Below are 12,789 nucleotides of genomic sequence, written 5' to 3' on the forward strand. Positions count from 1 at the left end.
GTAGGGTTCCCAGGTGGAATATGAGGCGCTGTTGCTCTAGCCTTTGGGGATCATTGTTGTGGCACTGGAGGAGGTCCAGGATGGACATGTTGTTAACCTAGTGGGAGGGGGAGTTGAAGTGGTTCGCGACTGGGAGGTGTAGTCTTTTGTCACGAACCGTGCATAGGTGCTCCACAAAGTGGTCTCCAAGCCTCCACTTGGTTTCCCCGATGCAGAGGAGGCCACATCGGGAACAGCGGATACAATATACCACATTAGCAGATGTGTAGGTGAACATCTCTTTAATGTGGAAGGTTTTCTTGGGACCTGACATAGCGGGGAGGGTAGGGGCAGGTGTAGCACCTCCTGCGGTTGCAGGGAATAGTGCCAGGGGTGGTGGGGCTCAGGAATAGTGCCAGGGGTGGTGGGACTAATAGGGAATGTGGAGCAGACGAGGGAGTTGCGGAGAGAGCAGTCTCTACAGATAGGGGTGGGGAAGGTAAAATGTCCTTGGTAATGGGTTCAGATCGCAGGTGGGCGGTCTCTCCACCCCCAACCGCATCCCAAGACCAGCCCATCTCAACCTCTCCTCTTCTAACCTGTCCGTCTTCCCTTCCAACTACCCGCCCCTCCCTCCCAACTGACCAACCCCCGTCCCAACTCCCCACCTACACTCACCTTTACTGGCTAAGTCTTTGCTTCCTTGACCTGTCCGTCATCTCTCCACCCCATCGTCCTTCTATCATTACCTCCCCCCCCCCCCCCCCACCGCCTATTTATTTCATAGTACCCTCCCCCTCCCCGACCTCTTCAGAAGGGTCCAGACCTGAAACACCAGCTTTCCTGCTCCTCTGATGCTGCCTGGGCTGCTGCGTTCATCCTGCTGTACACCTTGTTATCTCGGACTCCAGCATCAGCAGTTCCTACTATCTCTGAATGGCCTTTTAAAGTTGTAATTCCACCATCCTTTTAGCCATTGCGTTCAGATCTTAAGTAGCTTTTGTCAGAGGTGAAATGTATTAGGAATTATCCACGATCTGCATAAATTATTTTGCTAAACATGTTAAGTCAATAATATGTCACAGTAGAAACAATCTTTCTCTCTTTCCTCGCCTCTCCACTTGCTCTATCAAAATACCTTTTATAATTTAAAATACTTAGGTTCAGTCTCCCCATAAATTTTCCCTTCTCTAATTTGTCTGGCTTTTTCAGGGGATTGCCAGCAGCTGCTGGTCCTGTGTTTCATAATGGGCCAGGAGGTCTACACCAACTGCCTGATGCTGAAGCCGTCAGAAGAGAAATGAAGAGACTTGAAAATGTAGCCAAGCAAGCAAATTCCTACAGGTTGGTATGTGAGAAGTTGTATTTTTTACTATTCTCCAGGAATAGGAAATATTATAAATATAAATACCGTTAGCTACTACATTCTCAATGATTCTTTGAAAAATGCAATCCTTTTTAACATAAGTTGCAGATTGGGGCCATTTTAAATACCTACATTTGCAGAAGAGTAAAATGGTGGTGCACTCCGCCTAATATTAGATCTTTGTCTATTGTTGCACTTCAAGCAAAAAGTTGATGGTTCTGAGTTGGAAAAAGTCACACTTTTTTTGTGATTTTTCAGTCCAGTAGGGTGGTTATCTCCGGTTTGCGTCCAGTTCCTTGGGCTGGAGAGGGCCGGAACAGGGAGATAATGGACTTGAACGTGTGGCTGAGGAACTGGTGCTGGAAGCAAGGATTTAAATTCTTGGATCACTGGGGTATGTTTTGGGGTAGGGATAAATTGTACAAGAGGGAGGGGTTGCACCTTAGTAGGTAGGGGACCAGCATTCTGGCCAGGCAGGTTTGCCACTGCAACACAGGTGTGTTTAAACTAAGTAGTTGGGGGAGGGGACAAATTGGAAATTTAAGGATGAAGTTAAAGGGAAAGTGAGAATAAGAGAAGTTAAGAAAGACAACAGAATCAACAGAGCGGAAAACTCAAGAAGCGATCATACAGCATGGCCAAGTGAAATCGGGATTGATAGGAAGGGTGAAGGGAGTATCAAATTAAAAATGTTATATATGAATGTACGAAGCATAAGAAACAAGGTGGATGTGCTTGAGGCTCAGTGAGAAATTGGCAGGTACGATGTTGTGGGGATAACTGAGACGTGGCTTCAAGTGGGCAGGGCCTGGGAAATGAATATTCAAGGCTATACGTGCTATCAAAAGGACGGATTGATGGGCAGAGGGAGTGGGGTGGCCCTGTTGGTGAGGAATAATATTCAGTTCCTTGCAAGGGGGGACATAGAATCAGGAAATGTAGAGTCAGAATTTCTCAGCTCTATCCATACTAGGGGTAGTAAGACCCTAGTGGGCGTGATCTACAGGCCCCCAAACAGTGGTCAGGATGTAGGGTGTAAGTTGAATCAGGAGTTGAAATTGGCCTGTCACAAAGGTATTACTACAGTTGTTATGGGAGATTTCAACATGCGGATAAACTGGGAGAATCAGGATGGTACTGGACCCCAAGAAAAGGAGTTTGTGGAGTGCCTCCGAGATGGATTCTTAGAACAGCTGGTACTGGAGCCTACCAGGGAGGAGGCAATTCTGGATCTGTTGTTGTGCAATGAACCGGATTTGATCAGGGACCTCGAAGTAAAGGAGCCATTAGGAAGTAGTGACCATAATATGATAAGTTTTAATCTGCCGTTTGAGAGGGAGAAGGGAGAATTGGAAGTGTCAGTATTGCAGTTGAATAAAGGAAACTATGGAGCTATGAGGGAGGAGCTAGCCAGAGTTCAGTGGTACAATACCCCAGCAGGGATGGCAGTGGAACAGCAATGGCAGGTATTTCTGGATCTAATGCAGAAGGTGCAGGATCAGTTCATTCCAAAGAGGAAGAAAGATCCTAAGGGGAGGCGGGGGCAGCCGTGGCTGATGAGGGAAGTTAAGGACTGTATAAAAATAAAAGAGAAGTATAACATAGCAAAGATGAGAGGGAAGCCGGAGGACTGTGAAGCTTTTGAAGAGCAACAGCGGATAACTAAAGAGGCAATACACAGAGAAAAAATGAGCTATGAAGGAAAACTGGCCAAAAATATAAAGGAGGATAGTAAAAGCTTTTTTAGGTATGTGAAAAGAAAAAAAATGGTTACGACTAAAATTGGGCCCTTGAAGTCGGAAACGGGTGAATTTATTAGGGGGAACAAGAAAATGGCAGATGAGTTGAATAGGTACTTTGGATCTGTCTTCACTAGGGAAGACACAAGCAATCTCCCAGATGCAGTAGTGGTTGACGGACCGAGGGTAATGGACAAACTGAAGGGTATTTATATTAGGCAGGAAATGGTGTTGGATAGACTGTTAGGTCTGAAGGCTGATAAGTCCCCTGGACCTGATGGTCTGCATCCCAGGGTACTTAAGGAGGTAGCTCTAGAAATTGTGGATGCGTTGGTAATTATTTTCCAAGGTTCTATAGCTTCAGGATCAGTTCCTACGGATTGGAGGGTGGCTAATGTTGTCCCACTTCTCAAGAAAGGAGGGAGAGAGAAAACAGGGAATTATAGACTGGTTAGCTTGACATCAGTGGTGGGAAAGATGCTGGAGTCAATTATAAAAGATGAAATTACGACTAATTTGGACAGCAGTAACAGGATAGGTCAGAGTCAGCATGGATTTACAAAGGGGAAATCGTGCTTGACTAATCTTCTGGAATTTTTTGAGGATGTATCTGTGAAGATGGACAGGGGAGAATCAGTGGATGTAGTATACCTGGACTTTCAGAAAGCCTTTGATGAAATCCCACATAGGAGATTGGTGAGCAAAATTCGGGCACATGGTATTGGAGGCAAAATACTGACTTGGATTGAAAATTGGCTGGCTGACAGGAAGCAAAGAGTAGTGATAAACAGGTCCCTTTCGGAATGGCAGGCAGTGACCAGTGGGGTGCCACAAGGCTGGGTGCTGGGATCGCAGCTGTTTACAATATACATTAATGATACAGACGAAGGCATTAAAAATAATATTAGCAAATTTGCTGATGACACAAAGTTGGGTAGCACTGTGAAATGTGAGGAGCATGTTATTAGAATACAGGGTGACTTGGACAGGCTAGCTGAGTGGCAGATGCAGTTTAATGTGGATAAATGTGTGGTTATCCACTTTGGTGGCAAGAACAGGAAGGCAGATTACTATCTCAATGGAGTCAAGTTAGGTAAAGGGGAAGTACAACGAGAGCTAGGTATTCTTGTACATCAGTCACTGAAAGCAAGCATGCGGGTACAGCAGGCAGTGAAGAAAGCTAATGGCATACTGGCCTTCATAACAAAAGGAATTGAGTATAGGAGCAAAGAGGTCCTTCTGCAGCTGTACAGGGCCCTTGTGAGACCACACCTGGAGTATTGTGTACAGTTTTGGTCTCCCAATTTGAGGAGGGACATTCTTGCTATTGAGGGAATGCAGCGTAAGTTCACAAGGTCAATTCCCAGAATGGCGGGACTATCATATGTTGAAAGATTGGAGCGACTGGGCTTGTATACTCTTGAGTTTAGAAGGATGAGAGGGGATCTGATTGAGGCGTATAAGATTATTAAGGGATTGGACAATCTGGAGGCAGGAAGCATTTTTCCGCTGATGGGTGAGTCCAGAACCAGAGGACACAGTTTAAAAATAAGGGGTCGGCCATTTAGAACAGAGTTGAGGAAAAACTTCTTCACCCAGAGAGTGGTGGATATATGGAATGCTCTGCCCCCCAAAGGCTGTGGAGGGCTAACACTCTGGATACTTTCAAGAAAGAGATGGGTAGAGCTCTTAAAGATAGTGGAATCAAGGGTTATGGGGATAAGGCAGGAACAGGATACTGATTGTGGATGATCAGCCATGATCATAATGAATGGTGGTGCTGGCTCGAAGGGCCGAATGGCTTACTCCTGCACCTATTGTCTATTGTCTACTGTCCTGTATAATGGAGATTAATGCAGACTATTCTGAATAGTGTCAGAACTGATTATGAAGACATGTGGTGGGTAATATTTTCATAAAAAGTTTGTATTTCTCTAACACAAAGAAAGAGGACTCAGTTCTGATCAAGGATCATAGGACTCTGCTAATTCTGCTTTTTTTTTTAACCCACAGATGCTTCCAAAACTGCTGAGTTTCTCCAGAACTTCTTTTTTATTTGTTTCAAATGTCTAGCATCTGTAGTTTTATTTTCCCCTCTCATTCATCACCATATCTCAGAAATACCTCAAATACGCATTTGGGTGTATTAAGTTGTTTTAATGGCAGTTGACTGTCCAAGTCAACATATACCGAACCAATTTGCAAGTAGCAAGATTCTGCAAACAGCAATAAGACATGTTTGCAGCATATGATGATGGGTTTGATTGAAGCATGTAAAATCCTGAGGGTCTTGACATGTTAGATGTGTAGGGGCTAATTCTGTTATGGGATAGTGTAAGCATAGGGGATCTCCCATTTAAAACAGAGATTAGGTTTGTGTTTTGTTCCTGAGGATAATCAGTCTTTGGGATGTCTGTCCTGAAACAGTGGTGGAAACAGAGTCCTTGAGTATTGATAAAGCCAAGGTATGTAGATACATATTAAGCAAGGGGTTGAACGGTTTTCAGGCTGGATGGAACGTGAATTTGAAGTTGCAGTCAGATCAATCAGGCCTTTTATTGAATGACATAGCAAACATGAAGGGCTAAATAACCAGTTCCAGCCCCTGATCTGGTCATAGATAAGATGTTGGGTGAGGGGAGAAACCTTGTCTAGGATAATGGAGCACGCCATATTTTCCTTTTAATAATAGCACGTAAGGACAGATAATATAGCCATTTAATGGCAAACATTAGTGGTGGCACCTTCCATAATTTAGCATTCTTTCTAAGCAGCACATGGATATCATCCTCGCCCATATACTTGCTCCCTGGAGTAAGGCTTCAGTTTTCAATCTTATTGAAATTTAACAGGAAATCGTCAAACTGTCCTTGAGATCAAACTTTAGCACATTTTCTCAGAGTGCCAGTATTTGTAATACTTCTGCTGACACTGCATCAACTAATTTCTTGAACATGAGCAAGGGTTAAAAACTTGAATGGGACAACTCAGTTGGCAAATGCTTTGATTCATGTGGAGCTGAAGTGCGCAAGCGCGAAACCCTCCTGTTTTGATTGACTGATGTTGCGTGGAAGGCCCTGAAGAACATGGGGTATTGTGAGAAAGTTGACAGGCTTGTGTGCGCAGTTGAGCAAGGCTTTTCTCAACATCAACAACAAATTTAATTTTCCAGTGATGTTCCGAATGTCGAGACATGTTTCTCACCATTTGAGTGGCAAGAAACCTTGTAACCACAACTGTCGCTAGTTGTTGCCCTATTATCTAATCTTGCTTCATATGCAGTTTCCTATTCTTCCACCTGCCAGTTAGAAACTAAAAGCTGAGATTTCCTGACATGAAAGTCTGCACAAATAACTGACTGCTGTAGCTTGCTGCTTGATCCTCTAGATCTTCATGTTCGACACCAGGCACGACCATCTCGGCACTCTGTATGGGTAACAACGGCTCACATCCCCATGACCAGAGAATTCGGCACTTTTTTTTTCTATTTCTGAACCGTCATAGTACACATCCAATCCATGTACAGTATGCTTCGGCATGTTAAGGCTGCACTCTGGAACGTATCGATGGCTCTCAGTGCAATGCTGCTGCAAGGACGCTTTGCGCACAGGAGCAAGCACCCAGCTCATGGACTGAACCAGGCTGCAGCTGAGGGATGTACACTTGCTCTCTTAGCACTTACCTTAGCATATTTCAAAAATAAACTTTATTCATAAAAATCTCTTACATACACAGTCACGGGAGCAGTTTGTTTCTATACATAGTCTTATATATGTAGAATAAAACAAACCCAAGGCATTTCTTACTTCTGCAAGAATCCATTTACATACATTTAAGACACTGGGAAGGTCTGATACCTGAATGAATCCCTATTTAACTTGGGCAGAAAGACCTTAGACAGTGGTTTTTCCCCACAACTGACCCAAGCTTAGCACATTGGCACATTCCAAGAGTCAGGACAATCTGCAAAACACAGTTGAGGTCAACTCTTCGTTCTGGAAGACCAGCAAGTTTTAGGCAGACAAAAAAGCATCTTTCACCAGGTTGATTGTCCCCTAGACACAGTTGATGGTTTTTCTTGGTGTGTGTCCCAGGGAACAGACCGTAGAGCACGGAGTCATGCGTCATAGAGCTGCTTGGGACGTAACTCAACAAAAAGCATTGCATCTTTCTCCAGAATTCCTTAGCAAAGGCACATTGCAAAAAGGAGATGTGACCGTCTTTACCTCCCACAGCCGCTTCGAGGGCAGTGTGTGGTGGCACAGAGATTCTGGCCGTACATTAAGGATATCACAGGTGGAGCCCTTCTCAGTATCAGCCAAGCAATGTCTTGGTGCTTTGAAAGCTTGGTGGTGAGGTATTCTACCAAATGACTTTGACAGTCTACTCTGGGAACAACCCAACAGGATCCATCCTCTCCTTTTTCCGTTGTGTCTCAAGAACACTGTGCTGACCACTTCCTGATGAACTTGAGGCCAAAGGTGTTTCTCTTTGCAAATTTATCCACAAAGGCCAGGTCATACAAAACGGTCCAACTACTTGGAACATTTTGCGACCATGAGGGTAGTCCCATCCGTTGCTACACTCGAGATAGGGAGAACTTCAGTACAAAGTAACAGTTGGTGTTTTCATACTGAGCGTCAATGAACAGCTTGATGTAGCCAACATGGAAGTGTTCATCTGAATGAGGCCAGCACTGGGTATATTATGCCGTCAAACCCCATACCCCATCCAGAACTTTGTACATGATCTCCCCACAGATGTGTCCATTCTTAGACCTCCAGCGTTCAGACGAAGTGGAAGATGGTTTGGGTGACTGCAGCGGCACAGGTTCTGGAAATGGACCAAACCTGTGCCACATGCAACAACACAGAGTGCCTCACACCTAATGACCAGGTTTTTACCTCCAAGGGAGAGGGAGCGGTGTTCCTAAAGCCCAGTTTCTGCCTCACCTTGGTGATGCACTCATCCCAAGTTGTTGCATACACCCCAGCTCCTCCAAACCGTATTCCCAGCACCTTCAAGTAATCTGTCCTGACAGTGAAGGGGATAAAGGATTGGTCAGCCCCGTTTTCAAAGAACATGGCCTTGCTTTTGCCTTTGTTTACCGTGGCGCTGATGCCAGTTCGAAGTGGTTGCAGATGCTCATGAGTCTGCGCACCAACAGCAGATCTGAGTCGTAAACAAATGCACCATCTATCTACACGCTAGGCTTTGACCTGCAGGCCTCCACTGACTTGAATAGTCACCCCCTCAGGCTGGCATCTTTCCTGATGCATTGAGCAAAAGGCTCTATGTAACACACACACAAGGCAGGAGAGAGTGGGCAGACCTGCCTGACTGCAGATCTAATCAGGAAGCTTTCTGATTCCCTTCCATTGATTGAGACTGCACTAACGATGTTGATGTAGAGCAGTTGGATCCACTCGTGGATTCCTTTCCCAAAGCCCATTTTGGAGAGCAAGTCCCACATGTAGGTGTGTAATATCCTGTCAAAGGCCTTCTCCTGGTCCAGGCTGATGAGGCAGTTGTCCACCCCAAACCTGCCCCACCTGTAGGCAGTCATATCCTTGAGGAGTGTGAGGCTCTCAGATCTCCTGCTCAGCACAGCACAGGTTTGGTTGGGTTGAATCACCGATCCCAGAGCAGACCTGGCCCAGTTGGCAATGACCTTTTTGATTTTGTAATTGCATTCAGCAGAGAAATTATTCGCCAATTTCTAATTTCCTCCCTGTTTCACTTACACTGGCAGATGAGTCATGTTACCTTTCCTCATGGATTTGCACATGCTACCTGCCAGAAGCATACTGCCATACACCTCCAGCAGGTCCTGGCTAATCAAGCCCCACAGAGTTAAATACAACCATGTTGTTTGTGGGCTTCACGTCATACAGTGCGGCATAAAAGGATTTGCAGATCCTCAGGATGTCAGATGAGATGTTGTTACTGAGCCTCCTCCTTCCTTCAGGTTGCTGATCACAGAACTCCCCCTCTGCACCTACTGGAAGAAGAAATACAAGCACGTTTCATCCGGCTGCACGATGCGGATCTCGGACCCAAAAATTATCTTGGAGGCCTCTGAAGGACAGAGTGAGGTTTGTTTCCTGTTTACCTCCTGGAGATCCTCCATGACATCGACCACACCCCCCCCCCCCCCCCCCCCTGCCCTGCCACCTCATGTGCAGCAGGAGTAGGGTTCTGCATGGTTTTCTGGAGTTTGAAACAGTTTTCCCTTCTGAACACCTTTTGACAATCAAGAACCTCTTAATGTCTCCCATGACTGTTTCCCACCAGCCTGTTGGAAATTTGAAGAGGGACTTCTTGGTTCTCCAACTTGTCATTCTCTTTGAGCTCCTCAATGTGTTCAGGGGTCAACAGTTTCACGTTGAATTTTTATGTTCCCTTGTGGCCCATTGGTTGGCCTGCAGAAAGCAGTGATCAGAGAAGAACACTGGCTTGATGTCAGTGGATCTGATCAAGAACACGTGGAACACACCCTCACATGGCATCTAGCCGGATGCTTACAGATTACCTTCCAGACTTCTGTTTCTTCCAGCTTTTCCTCCAACCAGAGGTAGAATGCTCACATTAATGATGTATCGACTTGCAGTTTAGTGCAGGTGAAGCCAGATACCTCGTCATGCTGGCCAATAATCGTCAGTTAAGAGGGTGAGCTTCTTGCTTTATGGCACATGACTATGCCAATCTCTCACCTGCATCTTGTGCCAGCAACTTATTTGTAAAATGCACTGTAAGTGTTTCTAAGCCAATGGCCATGACTGTTAGTCTAATTTGATTTGGAGATTGTGAAGTATGGTTTTTGTAGGTGGGATTTCCAAATTCTGATGCTTCACCTCCAAGACCAGAATATTTCCTGTTAGACTAATGGATGGTTGATTGAGTTACACTTAATACTGTTGACATGAGAGTACCAATGCTGAACTTGAATTCTGTGCAAACTGTGCATTAAGGGAGAAACTCAAAACATTTACAAATGGTCAGTTACCCATAAACATTTTGCACATCTCTTGTATTTGAATACACAAACATACGAACGAGGAGCAAGAGTAGGATATTTGAACGCTGGATCTTGCTCTGCCATCGATCAACAAATTAACCTCCTGCAAACCTTGATAACCTTTGATCCTCTTCCTTATTAACAAGCCCTCCACCTCTACCTTCAAAATATTCAAAGACTCTCTTCCTAAAAAGGCAGTGGAACCAGAGTTTCAAAAATTTTCAACCCTTTGCGAAAATATTTCTCCTCATCTCTGTTTTAAATGGGTGACTATTTTTAAATCCTACTTCTGGACTCTCCCCTAAGAGGAAATATCTCCACATCCACCCTGTCATGACCCCTCCGGATCTAATGATTTAAAAGTTTTTGCTTTTAGAAGTCGAGCAGTCCCTGAAACTCCGTCGAATTGACACTGCCTCACTAAAATTGAAGTCTGTTCATTATTCATTATATAAATGTATGCAGTTATGTCATCCAGCCATCTACCTTGTTAAAGGGCTATGGCCGGAATATATTCCATTAAAGACAACAGTAAATCAATATCAGATTTATTATGGGGAAAAACACTTGGTTTCTTGAATTGTTATAATTCAGCTAACGGAGTAGGGAGTTGTTTCATCAGGAATCCTCCTCCTCTTTCCAGTTTGGCCTGTATCAACACTAACACCATGGCACTCCTGGTTTCTTTTTAAACAATGTTGTAACTTTGTGAACAACCTGGCTGACAATTTCCATGACATTCATTTACTTTTCATGCAAGTATTTGTTTGTACTTGAACTGCTATAAGTGTGAGGGCATTTCTGTTTATTTGCAATTCTGGAGAACTCCAAATTTTAAAAAAAAGCTTCTTGTGAAAGTGTTTATTTGTTTGAAGTCTTGCTATCTATTCTTCCAGGCAGCGAGGCTATGCAGCTGCAGAAAGGGCAAAGCAAGTAGAAGAATTTTGGCAACGAAAGCGGGAAGCATTACAGAATAAAGCACGTGGTGAAGGACACTTGGTAAGAAATGTTTGCTTCAGTTTTGTTTTGAAACTGTTGAGTGAGGCACAGTGGGCTGATTGTATAATGTTGGTGCATGCCACTATTTGCATAGACTTTTTACATTTACAGTTTTAATCCATTGCTCAGCGACAGAGCCGTGGTGCTCTTCATTTTGAAAGAGGTGGTCATTGAGACACCAGGTAGACTAAAAGTTGATGAGGGGGATGCATTAACAAGGCTAGCTTTATTTTGAGGTTGGAGCCACCAGGCCTTGATGGGTTGCATCTGTGGATGCTGAGAGATGTAATGGTGGAAACTGCAGAGGCATTGGCCATAAGTTTCTGGTGTTCCTTTAGATACAAGGACAGGGGATGGGGGAAATGTGGGTGGTGATGGAGCACTGTACAATTTCAAATGTCACAACCTCATTCAAAAATAGTTACGTCTCTAAACCCATCAACTACAGGGTGTTGATTCAAGCTTTGGTGTTTAAAAAAAATTTTTAGAAATGATAGCCTGAGACAAAATAAGTCTTTCTCATGATCATGGGTTAACTAAAGAAAAACAAGATTTGTGGAGGGCAAGACATGTTTATCTAAATTTGAGATAACAAGGTGCACAGCTGGATGAACACAGCAGTCCAAGCAGCATCAGAGGAGCAGGAAGGCTGACGTTTCGGGCCTAGACCCTTCTTCAGAAAATGATCTTTAAAATTTGACTTTTTTTTGTTAACATGAGTTTGATGACTGATGAGAGCAATGCAGTTCATGTCATATACATGGAATTCCAGAAGTGTTTGATTAAGTATTACAAAGTACACTTGCCATCAGTGTTAGAACTCATGGAATAAGAGAGACAGCAGCAGCATATAGACACTTCAGATTTCAGAACTGTCTATCTCAGAATGCAGGGGAGGCAGGGTTGTTGAGTATTCTTAACACAGAGTTAGATTTTTGTTTGGCACAGATTTCAGAGGTTATTAGCAGTCATTAGAAATTTGAAATTTAAAAGCCAAAACTGATTAGCAGTGACCTTACTGAATGGTGGAACAGACTTAATGGGCCAAATGGCCGATTTACCAGTCCCTGGTTTCTATGTTTTGTAAGGATTCAAAATTGGCTGAGTGACACACAACAGAAAGCAGCAATATTCATTCTGGCTTAAAGGATAGAGCAGGGTTCCCTGGAGTCCTGTACTTTTTTAATCAAGTGTAATAATATGTGTGACGCAAGGAAAGCAGCCTCCCTCCATTGTATTGCCAGTCAATTTTGACAACGTGTGGTGGAGGGTTCATTGGATTTCTAGTTTGACATCAATACTTGTTCAGTGCTTACTTAAATGTTGCAAGAATGTGTGGTTACTTTTTAAGATATGTAAAATCTCGTAGTCTCTGGGAGTGCACACCTCGATTTTGAAGAGTCTGAGTTGGACTCATTTGGTGAAATGCAAGTGTGATCAGGTTCTGTACTGTCATTCTAAAATGCATTACTTCGCTTTAAGTGCAGATTAAGAAAAAACAATTGAGGGTATGTAATATTACCTTGGTGTTGCGTCAACTTTAATTTTGAACTAAGAGCTTTAATTGTGCTACCTCTGGCACACACAGACAAATTCTGTCATCACAGCAGACAAATGTGACCTCCGATAGAATTCAAAACCCAGAAACTTTAAGTTCAAATATTTGAGCTGCTTTTATGGGAGAAAAG

The 12,789-nt window shown here is 43.9% G+C and overlaps 1 protein-coding gene across 10 annotated transcripts in view; it reads left to right on the forward strand.

The window, feature by feature from the left end:
- The window catches only part of nek1 (NIMA-related kinase 1), a 164,749-nt gene that overhangs the window by 59,247 nt on the left and 92,713 nt on the right, over positions 1-12,789 (forward strand). For 8 of the 10 annotated variants that reach the window (XM_048527489.2, XM_048527490.2, XM_059644881.1 and 5 more), the window contains 2 exons: positions 1,192-1,323; positions 10,999-11,101. In XM_048527489.2, the coding sequence (XP_048383446.2) occupies positions 1,192-1,323; positions 10,999-11,101 (235 nt within the window). Of the gene's footprint in view, positions 1-1,191; positions 1,328-10,998; positions 11,102-12,789 lie in introns of all 10 variants that reach the window. The other 2 variants (XM_048527496.2, XM_048527494.2) reach the window with 1 other exon arrangement.

This window comes from Stegostoma tigrinum, chromosome 3, assembly GCF_030684315.1.
Source record: "Stegostoma tigrinum isolate sSteTig4 chromosome 3, sSteTig4.hap1, whole genome shotgun sequence".
In the NCBI taxonomy this organism is placed as follows: domain Eukaryota; kingdom Metazoa; phylum Chordata; class Chondrichthyes; order Orectolobiformes; family Stegostomatidae; genus Stegostoma; species Stegostoma tigrinum.